Genomic DNA, 15,659 nt, shown 5'->3' with positions numbered 1-15,659 from the left:
CGCCAGATTACAACAATTGTCATCTCAAGGCACTTAAGTAATATAGTCCAATTCAAGCCAATTGGAATTCAATTCATTGTAATCATAATCCAATTAATTCATATAGAGCTAATTCAAAAAATTAATATCCTAGCTAAGGAAACCAACAGATTGCACCGAAATGTGTCTTCAGTCCAATCTCCCGTCCTGAGCGTGCCTGTGGCAACTGTGGAAAGGAACGACTCCCTTTTAACAGGAAGAAACCTCTGGCAGAACCAGACTCAGGAAGGGTGGCCATCCGCCTCGACCAGCTGGGGTTTGAGAAGACAGAAAAGAGGGAAAAGAGGGGGGAAAAACACCATAACGCCATTCAAAGGATATCTGTTGGAACAGGAAAACATAGGTTAATAACCACAATAATGTCACATGTACATAAAATCAATTTTGAAATTAAACAGGGGGAAAAAGAGAGCAAAGTGAGGAAAGGTGTGACAGATGAGGTCCCCCAGCAGTCTAAGCCTATAGCAGCTTAACTATGGGATGTTTCAGGATTACCTGAGCCATCCCTAACTGTAAGCTTTATCGAAAAGAAAAGTTTTAAGCCTAATCTTAAAAGTGGAAAGGGTGTCTGCTTCCCGGACATTTACTGGCAGCTTATTCCACAAGAGAGGGGCCTGATAACTGAAGGCTCTACCTCCCATTCTACTTTTAGAAACTCTGGGAACAACAAGTAAACCTGCAGTTTGGGAGCGAAGTGCTCTGTTAGGAAAATATCTTACAATTAAATCTTTAAGATATGATGGAGCTCGGTCATTAAGAACTTTATATGTCAGAAGAAGAATCTTAAATTCTATTCTGAATTTAACAGGGAGCCAATGAAGAGAAGCTAAAACTGGAGAAACATGATCTCTCCTGTTAGTTCTCATCAGAACTCTGGCTGCAGCATTTTGGATCAGCTGGAGGCTTTTCAGAGAATATGTGGGACAGCCCAATAATAAGGAATTACAGTAGTCCAATCTTGAAGTAACAAATGCATGAACTAGTTTCTCTGCATCACCCTGAGACAGGATGTTCCTGATTTTAGCAATATTACGAAGGTGAAAGAAGGCAGTCCTAGAAACCAGTTTTATATGTGCGTCAAATGATAAATTCTGGTCAAAAATAACTCCAAGGTTCCTCACTGTAGAACTAGAAGCCAAGGAAATACCATCTAGAGTAACTATATAACTAGACAATTTCTCCCTGAAGCGCTCAGGTCCAAAGAGAACAACTTCAGTTTTGTCTGAATTTAAAAGCAGACAGTTCTGAGTCATCCAGGTCTTTATGTCTTTAAGACAGGCTTGTAGCCTGACCAACCTGTAGGTTTCATCTGGTTTCATAGATAAGTACAGCTGAGTATCATCAGCATAACAATGGAAATTTATGCCATGCTGTCTGATAATGTTACCTAATGGAAGCATGTATAAAGTAAAAAGAATCGGTCCAAGCACAGAACCCTGAGGAACTCCATGACTTACTCCAACGTGTGAGGAAGATTCCTCATTTACAAGAACAAACTGGAATCTATCAGATAAATATGACTTAAACCAGCCTAATGCAGTTCCTTTAATCCCAATAACATGTTCAAGTCTCTGTAACAGAATGCTGTGATCGATCGTATCAAATGCAGCACTGAGATCCAACAGGACAAGCACAGAAACAAGTCCGCTATCAGAGGCTAACAGGAGATCATTGGTAACTTTCACCAGTGCTGTTTCTGTGCTATGATGCACTCTGAATCCTGACTGAAACTCTTCAAACAGATTATTTCTATGTAAATGATCACAAAGTTGAACTGCAACTATTTTTTCAAGAACTTTGGACAAAAAAGGGAGATTGGATATAGGTCGATAATTAGCCAACACTTCTGAATCAAGAGTAGGTTTTTTAAGTAAAGGTTTAATTACAGCAACCTTAAAAGTCTGAGGTACATATCCTGTCAACAAAGACCGATTGATCAAATCCAATATGGAAGTGTCAATTAAGGGGAAAACCTCCTTGAACAGTCTGGTTGGGATTGGGTCTAACATACAAGTTGATGGTTTAGAAGAGACTATTGCTGTTGTTAGCTCAGAAAGATCAACTGGACAGAAGCTGTCTAAATACAATTCAGGTTCGAAAGATACTTCTAAAGCTGCTCTACTTGATGATACATCAGTGATAATAATGGGAAGGATTCCATTAATCTTCTCTCTGATAGAAACAATTTTATTGATGAAGAATCTCATGAAATCATCACTGCTGAGAGTTAAAGGAATACATGGCTCAACAGAGCTCGGACTCTTTGTCAGCCTGGCAACAGTGCTGAAAAGAAACCTGGGATTATTCTTATTCTCTTCTATCAATAATGAATAATACGCAGTTCTAGCTTTACGAAGTGCTTTCTTATACGTTATTAAACTATCTTTCCAGACTAATTGAGACTCTTCTAAATTAGAGGAACGCCACTGTCTCTCCAGCTTTCTTGCAGTCTGCTTTAACGCACGCAGCTGTGAATTATACCAAGGAGCCAACCTCTTCTGACTGATTACCTTCCTTTTCAGAGGGGCAACATTGTCCAGTGTTGTACGCATTGAAGCTGTAGTGCTGTCAACAAGAGAGTCAAGTTCTACTGGAGTAAAATTTAGGTAGCCATCCTGTGTCATATCAGCACATGGCAGTGAAGAAAAGGATGATGAAATCAACTCTTTAAATCTGGTTACAGCATTCTCTGACAGACACCTTCTATATGTAGAATTCTTCTCAGAAACCGTGTAGTCAAGTAATGTAAATTCAAAAGTTATTAAAAAATGGTCAGACAAGACAGGGTTATGAGGGAACACTGTTAACTGTTCACTCTCAATGCCATAAGTCAGCACAAGGTCAAGGGTATGATTAAGGCAGTGAGTAGGTCTGTGAACACTTTGAGAAAATCCAATAGAGTCTAATATAGAATTAAAGTTAATATTTAGGCTGTCATTTTCAACATCTACATGAATATTAAAGTCACCCACTACAATGACTTTATCTGTACTCACCACTAACTGGGATAAAAACTCTGAGAATTCAGACAGAAACTCAGAACCTGAAACATAACAATAATCAAAACATAAACTGTGACAGACAGTAAATGTCCGGGAAGCAAACACAGGCATGCTCAGGACAGGAGATTGGACTGAAGACAAGTTTCGGTGCAATCTGTTGGTTTCCTTAGCTAGGATATTGTTTTTGAATTGGCTCTACATGAATGAATTGGATTATTTTTAAATTAATTAATTGGATTTCATTGGATTATGATTACAATGAATTGAATTCCAATTGGCTTGAACTGGACTATATTAATTAAGTGCCTTGAGATGACAATTGTTGTAATTTGGCGCTATATAAATAAAACTGAATTGAATTGAATTGAGTTCCTTGCCTCCCTTGTTGAGGCGGCTGCCTGGAGCTGTGGCCATAAAGTGGTCGGTGCCCGCTGGTGGTCACCAGTGGTGAGGGAAGCCGTCAAGCTGAAGAAGGAGTCCTCTCGGGCGTTTTTGACCAGTGGGACTCAGCCAGCAACTGATGGGTACTGACAGGCCAAGTGGAACACAGCCTCTGCATTTGCCGAGGCAAAAACTCAGGCTTGGGAGGAGTTTGGTGAGGCCATGGAGAACGACTTCCAGATTGCCTCGAAGAGATTCTGGTCCACCGGTGTGAGTCGTGGGGGGGATAATTTGAGGACCTCCTCAATCCTACCGAAATGCCTTCCGATGAGGTCCGTCCGGAGTTCCTCAAAGCTCTGGATGTTGTAGGGCTGTCTTGGCTGACATGCCTCTGCAACATCGCGTGGACATTGGGGACAGTGCCTCTGGACTGCCAAATCGGGGTGGTGGTCCCCCTCTTTAAAAAGGGGGACCAGAGGGTGTGTTCTAACTACAGGGGATCACTCTCCTCAGCCTCCCCGGTAAGGTCTATTTGGTGGTACTGGAGAGGATCCGCTGGATAGTTGAATCTCGGATTCAGGTGGTGCATGGGAGTTCACCCAACTGGTCTACATGTGTGGAGAGGGCGTTCAACCATGTCCCTCGGGGAGTCCTGTGGGGGGTGCTCTGGGAGTATGGAGTACCGGACCTCTTGATAGGGGCTGTTCGGTATCTGTATGATCGTGTCAGAGTTTAGTCCGCATTGCCAGCAGTAAGTCGGACGTGTTTCTGGTGTGGGTTGGACTCCGTCAGGACTGCCGTTTGTCACTGATTCTGTTTATAATTTTTATGGACAGAATTTCTAGGTGCACCCAGGGTGTTGAGGGGGTATGGTTTGGCGACCTCAGAATTGGGTCTCTGCTTTTTGCGGATGATGTGGATCTGTTAGCGTCGTCATGCCGTGACCTTCAGCTCTCACTGGAATGGTTCGCAACCGAGTGTGAAGCGGCTGAATGAGTGTGAACCTCCAAATCCGAGACCATTGTCCTCAGCTGGAAAATGGTGGAATGCCCTCTCCGGGTTGGGAATGAGATCCTTCCCCAAGTGGAGGAGTTCAAGTATCTCAGGGTCTTGTTCACAAGTGTGGGAGTGTGGTGAAGAAGGAGCTGAGCCAGAAGGCGCAGCTCTCGGTTTACCGGTCAATCTACGTTCCTACCCTCATCTATGGTCATGAGCTGTGGCTAGTGACCGAAAGAACGAGATTGCGGATACAGGCGGCCGAAATGAGCTTCCTCTGCAGGGTGGCTCTCCATTAGGGATAGGGTGAGAAGCTCTGTCATCCGGGGGGAGCTCGGAGTAGAGCAGCTGCTCCTCCGCATCGAGAGGAGTCAGAATAGGTGGCTCAGGCATCTGGTGAGGATGCCTCTTGGACTCCTCCCTGGTGAGGTGTCCTGGGCATATCCCACTGGGTGAAGACCAGGACACATTGGAGAGACTATGTCTATCGGTTGGCCTGGGAATGCCTCGGGGTCCCCCCGGAAGAGATGGAGGAAGTGGCTGGGGACAGGGACGTCTGGGTCTCTCTACTCAAGCTGCTGCCCCCACGACCCGATCCTCAGAGAAGCGACAGATGATAGATGGATGGATGGATGGATCCCCTGTATAAATGAGGAGTTTGCAAGGCTATGCGAAGCTGACATTTCCATTTTTGAACTAGAGAAAGCTGTAGACAGTTTGTCTTTGAATAAATCTCCTGGCTGTGATGGCCTAACATCTAATTTCCACCATCACTTTTGGGAACTATTTAAAAAATCCTTTTCCTCTCACATTGAAGGAAGCAACTGATAATCTATAATTTCCTCCCACTTTGAAACAAGGTATAATTACTTTAATCCCCAAGCCGGGTAAAGACCTATCATGTTATTGAACACTTATTATGAGATTGTAAACCTTGTCTATGCCAATAGATTAAAAAGTAATAGATCGATTCACAACAAGGCTGTCCTATTTCTTCATTTCTCTTTATAATTGCCACAGAAATGCTTTCTACTTTTATTAAATATTCAAACATTGCTCCTTTAAACTTTACTGGGTTACCTGTTGTCATTAGCCAGCTTGCAGACGATATGACCATTTTTATGAAACACCTAACCAAGGTCCCCAAAACAATACAGACGATTAACACATTTTCCAATGCCTCGGGGCTTAAACTTAATTTGAAGTTAATTTGTGAGTTAATGCCATATTCATCATAGTGATTTAACAGAAGCATACAACAGTTCTGTAAAATCAGTTGTTAAATACTTAGGAATACATATACCTAAAAACCTAACTGAAAGAGAAAATATGAATGTGTGGAGTGTAATAACCGAATGTCAAACTAAACTTAACTCTTGGTTATTGAGAGACATCAGACATCCTCCACCACACCTGATTCAAATGAATGGCTGCTTATCAGGTCGCTTGATGACGAGCTGATCATTTTAATCAGGTGTGGTGGAGGAGGGAAACATCGAAAACATGCAGGGCAGTGGGTCATGAGGACCGGAATTGAGAAACACTGCAACACGCCCATAAGGAACAATAGATACATTACAAAGAAAAGGACTGGATGGATAAAGCTATTTGGTCTTTAATTAATTTAGTTGACGGTGAAGGGTGTATGATGACATATGAAATTTTTGCCTCAAATATAATCTGATTATCAATTGTAATTCCTTTGCATCCATGATGAAAGCCATCCCTAAACCTACTTTACATTTAATTCAAGGGATTGTTTCCAACTTGACTCACATCACTCCTAATTTTTCACTTCTTCTTATTGTAAATTGTGATTTTGAAGGTATTACAATTCCTAATAAAACAATTAGAAAAATGTTTGATGACATCACGCACCCTTTATTGTCATTTTGTAACTCCATTAAATACATTTTCTCCAAAGAAGACATATATTCGTTTCGTTCTGAATATTTAAAATTCCCCATTAATCCAAAAGTATTCTGGTGAATAACATATTACTATTTGGTACATTTTTGATACATTAATATAAATATATAAATGTAAAACCCCGATTTTTCCTTTTTTTTTATCATTCCATAAAGACTTTCTTTCCTTTACCATCCATCCATTTTCTATACCCGCTTAATCCGTCGATCGGATCTCAGAGGTCATCGGGCGAGAGAACAGGTTGCCAGTACATCACAGGGCCACCTGGAGAGAAACGAGACAAACAACCACACACACGCTCACACTCAGTCCTAAGGATGGTGGGAGGAACCTGGAACCCTCTCACTGGGAAGCGACGGTGCTAACCACCACAGCACCGTGCAGCCCTCTTTCCTTTACCAACCCCCCTAATATAACAGAAAGTAAAAATGCTGAGAAACGCTTCAGTTTGCTTGAAAAATACGATTCGCGGCAAAAGCCCTAGCAACCTTTATTTTGTTTTATTTGTTTTATGAAGATTTTATTGTCACGTTTTCTTTTCTGCACTCTTCATATGCACTTGCTCCTTTAAATGTATAGAGGATGATGTAAGCCATGTATTTTGCACATGATTTCGTATAATAAATCTTTTTTTTTTTTTAAGTTCGCAGTATGAATTGGTTTGATCGAAGTTTTCACGATGATACGATCTCGCTGAATGGTATTTCCCAAGTCATCGGAAAAGGAAGTTGAATGTAAGATAAATTATCAGTGTTTTTCTAAATATTTGTGCTTTATGTGATTATTTATATTCATTTTTATATTGTTGTGCTCGCATTTTAATTTGATTTTAAGAAACTGGATCAAATTGTGTTAATCATTGACATATATATGTGTCTATAATGTTGCAATATTTCCGGTCGGTGCACCACGTGACTTCCTTTCTGTTCTAACCCGACAACATGGACGCCAGCCGCGTGCAGCCGATCAAGCTTGCAAGAGTAAGAAAACATATAAGCTTGTCAAAATAATCATTATTTTCTTAAAATACTGTTAGGTTATTGAACATGTTTCTTAATGGTAACATTTTTTTAAAGCTAAATTAACGTATTTGTACGTTCATGGAAGACATCTCTTCTGTTCTCGCGCCTCCATCATGGAGGCCCGGCTATGCTACAGTTTTTACTAGCTGCTAAGTGGTAGTTTGTGTATTTTTGCACTGTTTTTAGCTGTGTGTGGAATCAACAGATATTAAGCTGTAATATTCACGTGACCATTGTTTTCTCTTCAGGTCACTAAGGTGCTCGGAAGAACTGGTTCCCAGGGACAATGTACACAGGTATGGTAACATGGTTAATGTCGAAGCTTTTAGTAAGCATGGGTCCATTTATCTGTAATAGTTGATGCAAGCTAACCGATCCAATGTAGCCTCCAGATTCCTTCCGACTATGACATCAGTGTCGGCTGTAAATACCCGAGTAGCAACTAGTTTTGTGGATCGGTGGAACTTCATTCAGGTGCATCGGACTCAAATCAATTCAGTTTTATATAGCGCCAAATAACAAGAACATCTCTTGGCACTTGAGAGTATATGTTCTGTTGTGAAGACAAACCCTGTGATCCTTTGGTTAGTACCTTTCCAAATAAGGTAGATTATCTCTAAATGCTCAATTCCAGAAATAAATGTATTATCCAATGTGTGAATAAAATTTGACGGATTGCTACTTTGGCATCATACAGCATAGTATAAACATTTTACTTGTATTAAACTGAAGAAAATTAATGTTAAATTGTCCTTACTATTATGACTTGTAGACCTATTGTACAGATGCATAACATGAACTATTTGTCCTTGAATAGATCCCTTGTCATGATCTCTTCTCACATGCTTAAAAAAATTGTAGGAAGCTTAATGCTTGTTACAGTTTGACATATCTTAAAGCAACTGGTTATACATTTCTAAGCCCATCTGTTTATTATATTTCTAATGTACGTTAAGTTTTATTCTCAATCTCTGCTAAGCTAACATTTACAGAACTTTCATCTTGTGACCTGACGTTTGGTCGATGCTAATAGTTTACTGTACTCATTCTTTAATTGGGCTCTTGAGTATTTTGGTTTGATATTGACATTTGACGTTTGCATGGTTTTCATTGGAGAACTGCCTCCCATCTGCTTGGTAGTCTGTTTTAAATGGAGTTTTTATATTTGCCACAAAGTTGCAGTTGAGTTGTAGGTGCTTTCCTGCACCAATTTCTTTTTTCTTTTTTTACATTGCTTTTAATAAAAGAGCATTTGTCAGGTAAATTCTAGCTCTTCCTCATATATCATGTCACTAGAGCTGAACCCATCAGTTTTGTCGTAAGTGTTAGTGGACTTTCAGGTCTGCAGAAAATTCAAACGTTGGTTCTCTTGCTTTCCTGACCTCCAGGTCCGTGTTGAGTTCATGGACGACAGCAATCGTTCCATCATCAGGAATGTCAAGGGCCCAGTCAGAGAAGGAGATGTGCTGACACTTCTGGAGTCTGAAAGAGAAGCCAGGAGGCTGCGATAGGTGAGATTTAATAGTCTCGTCGCCATACTATAGCGAATACCTTATTACAGCCAAAAATGTTGAATCTGGTGATCAAAAGAGAAACTTGCGTTGAAAATGATATTAAAACTAAATTTGGATGGTAAGGTAGGACCCTGGCATTGGAATGCAACGTATCAAAAATGGAGTTTCCATAAGTTTCCCTCCAAATAAATGTAAATGGTGAGGGCTATTATAGAATGAATGAATGCCCTTTATTGTCCTTATACAATGTACAACGAGATATAATAGAATATATTAGAGAAAGTTTTAATACATTGCAGTACAAAACAAAAACTAATAAAATCTCTGAAAGACCGAACATTTTCCAGGTCTAATGTATTCTCTATCAGCAAGTTTCACATTAGTCTTTATCGTTTAGTGAATCTTCATCCCAGTCCTAATTAGAGCGCTGGTGGTCAGCAGGTTGAAATGTAAAAGGTGTACATCGCCACAATCTCCGATACTTTTACTTTTTCTGGTCCCTGATTAAACCAGACCATATTTTTACAACTTATGAATAGCAGAACACCTCTGATATTGGAGGATTTCTGACAAATGCTGATTTATTTAATCATTATGTCGCGTTTTTAGTTAGTTTTTTTAAGCATCAGGTGACTGACATTGGGACCGGGCTAATTTATGCTCCCTTTTCATGCGTAAATCGGCACATTCGCTTCAACCTGCAAGCATCACTGCCCCACACACTCCCATGCATGCTTTATGGTGGCATGGTTGTTGGTAATGCATCCACCAGAGGGCAGGTCTGAGTTCCGACATCAGTTTCAGAGAATAGAAAGCGTGGAGGAGATGATGATAATGCAGTCAGCCTCTCTCCAAAAGGTTCCAGCATTTCGTTTTCTGTCTTGTTTTTTTCCTTTCGCTGGTTACACGTGAGGAATAGATCAAGTAGAAAATACTTGATTCATCCCCCGGTAGGGGAATTGAAAAGTATAAATATATCAATAATGATAAATGTATAACAAATTAAATATAAATATACTGTGCAACACTGCGATTTCTGGTGGTCCTTCTCTGTTTGCCGCATCCCAAATGTACCAAAATAATGAATGCAGAGGATGGACAGCCGTCTCTGCTCATATGCGTATTTAACCTTAAGCATGAATTAGCCTTTTGTGGGGTGTAGTCCTTTTTGAGGTGGTGTGTGACTGAGCTCTTGTCTTCACAGTGCCTGTTGAAGCTGAGGTGCCAATCCAGTGCTATGGAGCTGTGGATGGTGTCCATTTAACTCGCAGTGGATTACATCTCTGAAATGTTTTGAAATAAATTTGGGTATCAGCTTGAGCAGCAGTCTTGTGTTTATTATTTCATCTAATGGGCTTGCTTGTTCCCTCAAATCACTATTAAATTAAATGTATGGCACTAGTAAAAGTGAAGTGACTTGTATGATGCAAGTATCCGACTCAGTTTCTCTTGTAGTTGGTACTAGCATTTATGACACTCGGGCAACATACTAGTTTCAATAAAGTTGGGACAATGTGTAAATAAAAACAGAATTCAATGATTTGCAAATAACCTTAGGTTGTATTCAACTGAATACATTACAAAGACATTTCATGTTCAAACTCAAACTTTGTTTTATTTAGCATGCTCTCATTTTTTTAATTTGATGCCTGCAACAATTTCCAAAAAAGTTTGGGCCAGTTAACCTGAATGTTTGGAACATTCCAAGCAAACAGGTGAATGGCATGATTGGGTATAAAAGGAGCTTCCCTGAAAGTCTTTCATTCACAAGAAAGGATGAGGTGAGGTTCACCACTACGTGAGCAAATATTCTAAGAATAATGTCCTTGACGTACAATTGCCAGGAATTTAGGGATGTCATCATCTAGTCCATAATATCAGAAGATGCAGACAATCTGGAGAAATTTCTGCATGAAGCAGAACTTAAAAGTTCTGCTGGGATTATTGTAAAGACTGGCTACGTTTATAAAATGAAATGTGCAATGCAATATGTTCCATGAGCTTCCCTTGCTAAACCCGATATCACTGCTACAGCAAAGCAACTGCTGATGAAATATAAATACCAGTTACTTTATACATAAATAGAAAAAAAGTTGGGCTTTCAACACTTTTTTTTTTCAATTACACACTTAAAACATTGATAAACATTTTTAGGTAGAGAATACTCAAAACCGAAGTCAAATTGTAAAATGTTCTCGTCAAAAAACAACATTGAAAGCATGTGACCTTTGTGACCTTCCTCGGGCGGCGCTGCATTAAAAACCAACATTCTGTAAAAGATATTGCCACGTGAACGGGAAAGTGTGATGTGGTTTGTTTTTGGAAATAATGGACATTGTGTCCTCCATGGTAAAGAGGAAAAGAACCATCCAGATTGTTAGTGTAAACTTCAAAAGTCCGCATCTGTGATGCTATGGGGTTGTATTGGTGCCTGTGGCCTGGGTAACTTGCACATCTGTGAAAGCGCCATTAATGCTGAAAGGTATATCCTGGTTTTGAAGCGACATTTGCTGCCATCCAAGCAACAAAAGTATTTTTTTTAGGGATGTTCCTGCTTATTTCAAGTCACATTCTGCACGCGTTACAATAGTGTGGCTTTATCGTAAGAAACTGGCCAGCTTGCAGTCCAGACCTCCCTCTGAAAATGTGTGACACATGAAGTGCAAAATACAACCATGGAGCCATACAGCCCCACAGCATGATGGAACCGTCACCGATTTTTACTGTAGGCAGTAAGTGGTTTTCATGGAATGCTGTGCTCTTTTGCCGCCAACCATAATGGTGCTGGTTATGCCCTTATACTCAATCTTTGCTCAATCAGTCCACAACACCTTATTCCAAATTGAAGGTGGCTTGTCCAAATGTGCTTTTGCATACTCAGAAACGGCTTCTTCTGCATCACTCTCTCATACAGCTTTTCCTTACGCAAAGCACGCTGGATTGTTGAAGGATGCACAGTGACACCATCTGCTGTAAGATGATCTTGTAGGTCTGTGGGTTGTTTTTGACCATTCTCACCATCTTTCACCTTTGCCTCTCTAGGCCTGCCACTTCTGGCCTTAACAAGAACCGTGCCTGTCGCCTTCCATTTCCTCACTCGGTTCCTCACAGTAGAAACTGACAGCTGAAATCTCTGAGATAGCTTTTTGTAGCCTTCCCCTAAACCATAATGTTGTTTTCAGGTCATTTGAGAGTTGTTTTGAGGTTCTTCAAAGAGAAGAACAACTTGAAATTGGCCACCTTAGATACCGTCTCTCATGATTGGATGCACCTGTCATGAGGTTTAGTGCTTACTGAGCTCACCAAACCAATTTTGTGATCCAGTTAATCAGTGTTAAGTAGTTACAGGTCTTCAACTCAATAACATGAGAGTGGTGCCCAAATTTTTGTATGGCATATTTTTAAAATTTGATTTAATTTCACACAACTTGCTTGTAAGGAGCCACATCTGTTTATTTGTCTGTCTTTCATAGGTTATGTCAGGTCTCCACAAGTGGCTGTATAGTGTTTTCTTTATAAGTACGGGCAGTGCTGCAAAAAGTGGGTATGCACTATATGCTGAGCACTAGAGGGGGCACCCAAAACGATGGGGGAAAAATAATTTAGAGTAGGCATTTTCTTTATTTAACAGCTTTTGTGCATGTGTAAATATTATGATCAATAACAGAGGCACGTTATTGATTAGCTGGCCAACAATGACGTCACAAATTTTCGACTTCCTTTGCGACCCCGCAGAAAGAAGGTAGTTGCGCCCCTGAGCATTGGTGCAGTTAATCCGGGCATCATGGGGTGGAAGGTCATGCTTTTTTTACCGCTCACTCACCAGGCTTCCTTTGTTTTTCCACCGGCATCACAAAGTCACATATCAGTTATTTTTGCATCAATATAATAAGGTTTACACTGTAACTTTTATTTTGGATCATTAAACGGGAACATTGCCCAAATGTGGAAAATACATATGGACATTGGTTTGTAAAGAGCGCATCAAAAACAGTTTCCTGCATCCATGCACGAGTGACTAACAGGAGGACAGGATAGTCGCTATATTGCTATTGCTACACTAAATGTCTTTGTCTGGAAAACACCTCAGTATTATGTATATTATTAGAAAATGAATGACATGCCACTGTAATAATTTTCTGTGAAGACAGAGTCAATAATAATGCAGCTTAAGAAGGGTCCCCAAACTTTTTCATACGACTGTAAAAGCATTGCCTTGTAAAAAGTAAGCAAGAATTGGTCAGTGATTCAACAGTTGTGTTGCACTGCTGTGTGTAAGTTACCAAATACTGGTGATTCATTTTCAACATTTCAACTTCTCTTTCATCAGCTTTAAGCGACAAAACAATACTTCTTGCAGTTAATATTTTTCCACTAGAGGGCAGCATCACTGCATAAGCCCTTTGTCTAATGTGACCTCATGGAGCCCCAGCTTTACACAACAATATCAGACTAACATGCTGTCAGTCCGTTCAAACTTCAGTGTCATCCTGAGCATTTTTCAGATTTCTCTGACCAGTGTGTAGTTAAAAACCCTTTCTATTCATATTTAGTGACATAAACAGTTGATAATATTGAAGGAAATCTATGATTGCAAAAAGTGCTGCATTTCTTAACATCTGAAATGTTCTGCTGTTCTGAACTGCTCTTTTCCACTGCCTTAAGTTATTTCAGGGTCTTAATCATAAACTACTAAAGACTTTATGAAACCGATTCACTATAAGTTTACAATATTTTGTTTTCATTTACAGATTATTCTTCATATTTAATGTATAGTGCGCTGAGTGACATTGCTACAATTTGTTATTTGGTTACCTCAGTCTGCTTTTGGTTCCTGCAGTACATGAAGTTCAGTTTGCTCATAAATGCTTGTGATCTTGGCTTAGCATGGCTTTATTTAAATTCTGAATATCAAAGACTTTTCAGTCCATTTCCTTTTGCACGAATGACCTCAGTGGATATAAGTATTGGAAGAATTATCCAGAGAATTACTTGAGTCTGTAAATCAGGCCAGTTGGGAAATCATAAAGTGATTTCTCCCTTTCTGTAAATTTTCATGTGACAGTTAACAGAAGTCTTACAATCCTTACAGTATCTTGCTTGGTCAGCTAAATGTCTGTAGATGATGATAAACCAAAGTTTACACCATTTTACAGTTCATTGGGTACATAATGTACCACACAAACAGCTTTTGCAGTTAGCAGTCACCAACAAAGTATTGTAGAGATAAATGAAATATGATGAAATGTTCTTCAAAAAAGGGAAAAAAAATCACTTTTATTTTTTTTTATTGTCATAGTTAATACCTCGGAATATCACAGTCCCCATCGGCCTCTCATTTTAATGTCTTATAAAGTGTAGCACTGCACACCGCGTTGCAGCAACAGTTTTACGGGGTGTAAACTTTGAAGGATTCCTGTGGCTTCAACTTACACACAACCAAGAAGAATGTGAAACCAGAGAGGAAAACTGACACCAAGCTACAAATGAATTCCTGGAAGCTATTCAGTGTTTAAGTTCAAGAGGATGAGCAAGCCAGCACTTGCCAGTTGAACTCTAAGAGGGAACAAGAGGCAGATGAAATAGTAGAAGACTTAAGAAAGAATGAAAAAAATAAAAAGTAATCTTTTCGTAATCTTAGAAGCAAATCTCTGTATGCATCTGGATGAACTATTTATCCAACTGTGTTTCAGTTCAGGATAAATTAGCAGTCAGTGGTTATCAGTACTGGAATAATGCTTTGTTCTTTGACTGCACTTTGACCCAAATACAGAAAATATCAAAAGTGTTCTTCAGTTCACTAATGTTTTTCTGCTGACTTCACAGTCAACAGCACCTCTGCACATAAAAGCAAATCAGTGTCACCAAGGTCCCCTCCTGTCTAGACATTCCATTTCTCTCCCATCGCCCTGCATAACCCACCCATCCAGATCCGTGGCTGGCATGTGTTTACGCCCCCCCCCCCCCCCCCCCCCCCCCCCCCCCCCCCCCCCGAATCTCTGAAGCAAAAATACACCAGGTTAGAACAAGATACATCCCAGGCTATGTTTGTCTGCATGCCACCAAGGTGCACCGTGTGCATGCTCACTCACACGGTGCCTGCAACACTGTTCCAGATGTTGCAGAATATACACAACACAGGTTGAACTATGAACTAATGAGGAGTGAGTGGAACGTTTGGATAGACATACTGCATAGACTGACACATAGGAAGGCAACAGGTGACCAGACTGTCCACTATAAGTGTTTGTTTATTAGGTATTCCATTACTGGACTATTAATACATATGTGCAGACAGTATTTCACCTGCAAGCTAGACAAGGCTTTTGTTTGTTGTTTTTATAGATATAGATATATATAGCTATATATGAAATGTTGCACAGTAGAGGTATAACACACACACTGAAAGGTTTCTGTGTATAACACACCCACCAGAGCAGATGGATTTATTTTAATCTACTACATGTCAGAAGGGCAAGCAAGAATTGGCCAGTGATTCAACAGTTATGTTGCACTGCTGTGTGTAAGTTACCAAATGCTGGTGATTAAATTTCAACAATTCAACTTGTCTTTCATCAGCTCAAACAGGATGTGCAGCAGGGTAGGTCAGAAAATCTCTAGGGAGAGTAAGCCTCTGATTTACACACTCTGAGCCTGAAGGCTTGGGTCACAGCCCAAAAATTTTACGGATGGGGCCCATTGGACATGAAAGAAGAGAGTTAACAAGAGGGCATTCCCTGCCCCTCTCTTACTCTCCCTCTGCTGGTTCCTGTCCG

General features: G+C 40.1%; 1 protein-coding gene across 1 annotated transcript; it reads left to right on the top strand.

The window, feature by feature from the left end:
- Window positions 1-7,246: 7,246 nt before the first annotated feature.
- rps28 (ribosomal protein S28) lies at window positions 7,247-10,203 on the top strand. Its single transcript, XM_072364265.1, has 4 exons — window positions 7,247-7,327; window positions 7,618-7,665; window positions 8,758-8,880; window positions 10,088-10,203. Exons 1-3 carry the CDS (start codon window positions 7,289-7,291, stop codon window positions 8,878-8,880), a joined length of 210 nt encoding a protein of 69 aa, XP_072220366.1. The 5' UTR covers window positions 7,247-7,288; the 3' UTR covers window positions 10,088-10,203.
- Window positions 10,204-15,659: the final 5,456 nt, after the last annotated feature.

The sequence above is a fragment of the Leuresthes tenuis genome, unplaced genomic scaffold (genome assembly GCF_036924035.1).
Source record: "Leuresthes tenuis unplaced genomic scaffold, fLeuTen1.0.hap1 SCAF_14, whole genome shotgun sequence".
NCBI classification, from domain to species: domain Eukaryota; kingdom Metazoa; phylum Chordata; class Actinopteri; order Atheriniformes; family Atherinopsidae; genus Leuresthes; species Leuresthes tenuis.
The sequence above is the reverse complement of the archived record's forward strand: the minus strand, read 5'-3'. Positions and strand labels throughout refer to the sequence as shown.

What these genes read in the sequence shown, in the direction of transcription:
- rps28 (XM_072364265.1), top strand. Translation starts at nt 7,289, where the DNA reads ATGGACGCCAGCCGCGTGCAGCCGATCAAGCTTGCAAGA. An exon ending in AGCCGATCAAGCTTGCAAGA is followed by an intron (nt 7,328 to 7,617) that starts GTAAGAAAACAT and finishes TTTTCTCTTCAG; the next exon opens with GTCACTAAGGTGCTCGGAAG. An exon ending in CCCAGGGACAATGTACACAG is followed by an intron (nt 7,666 to 8,757) that starts GTATGGTAACAT and finishes CCTGACCTCCAG; the next exon opens with GTCCGTGTTGAGTTCATGGA.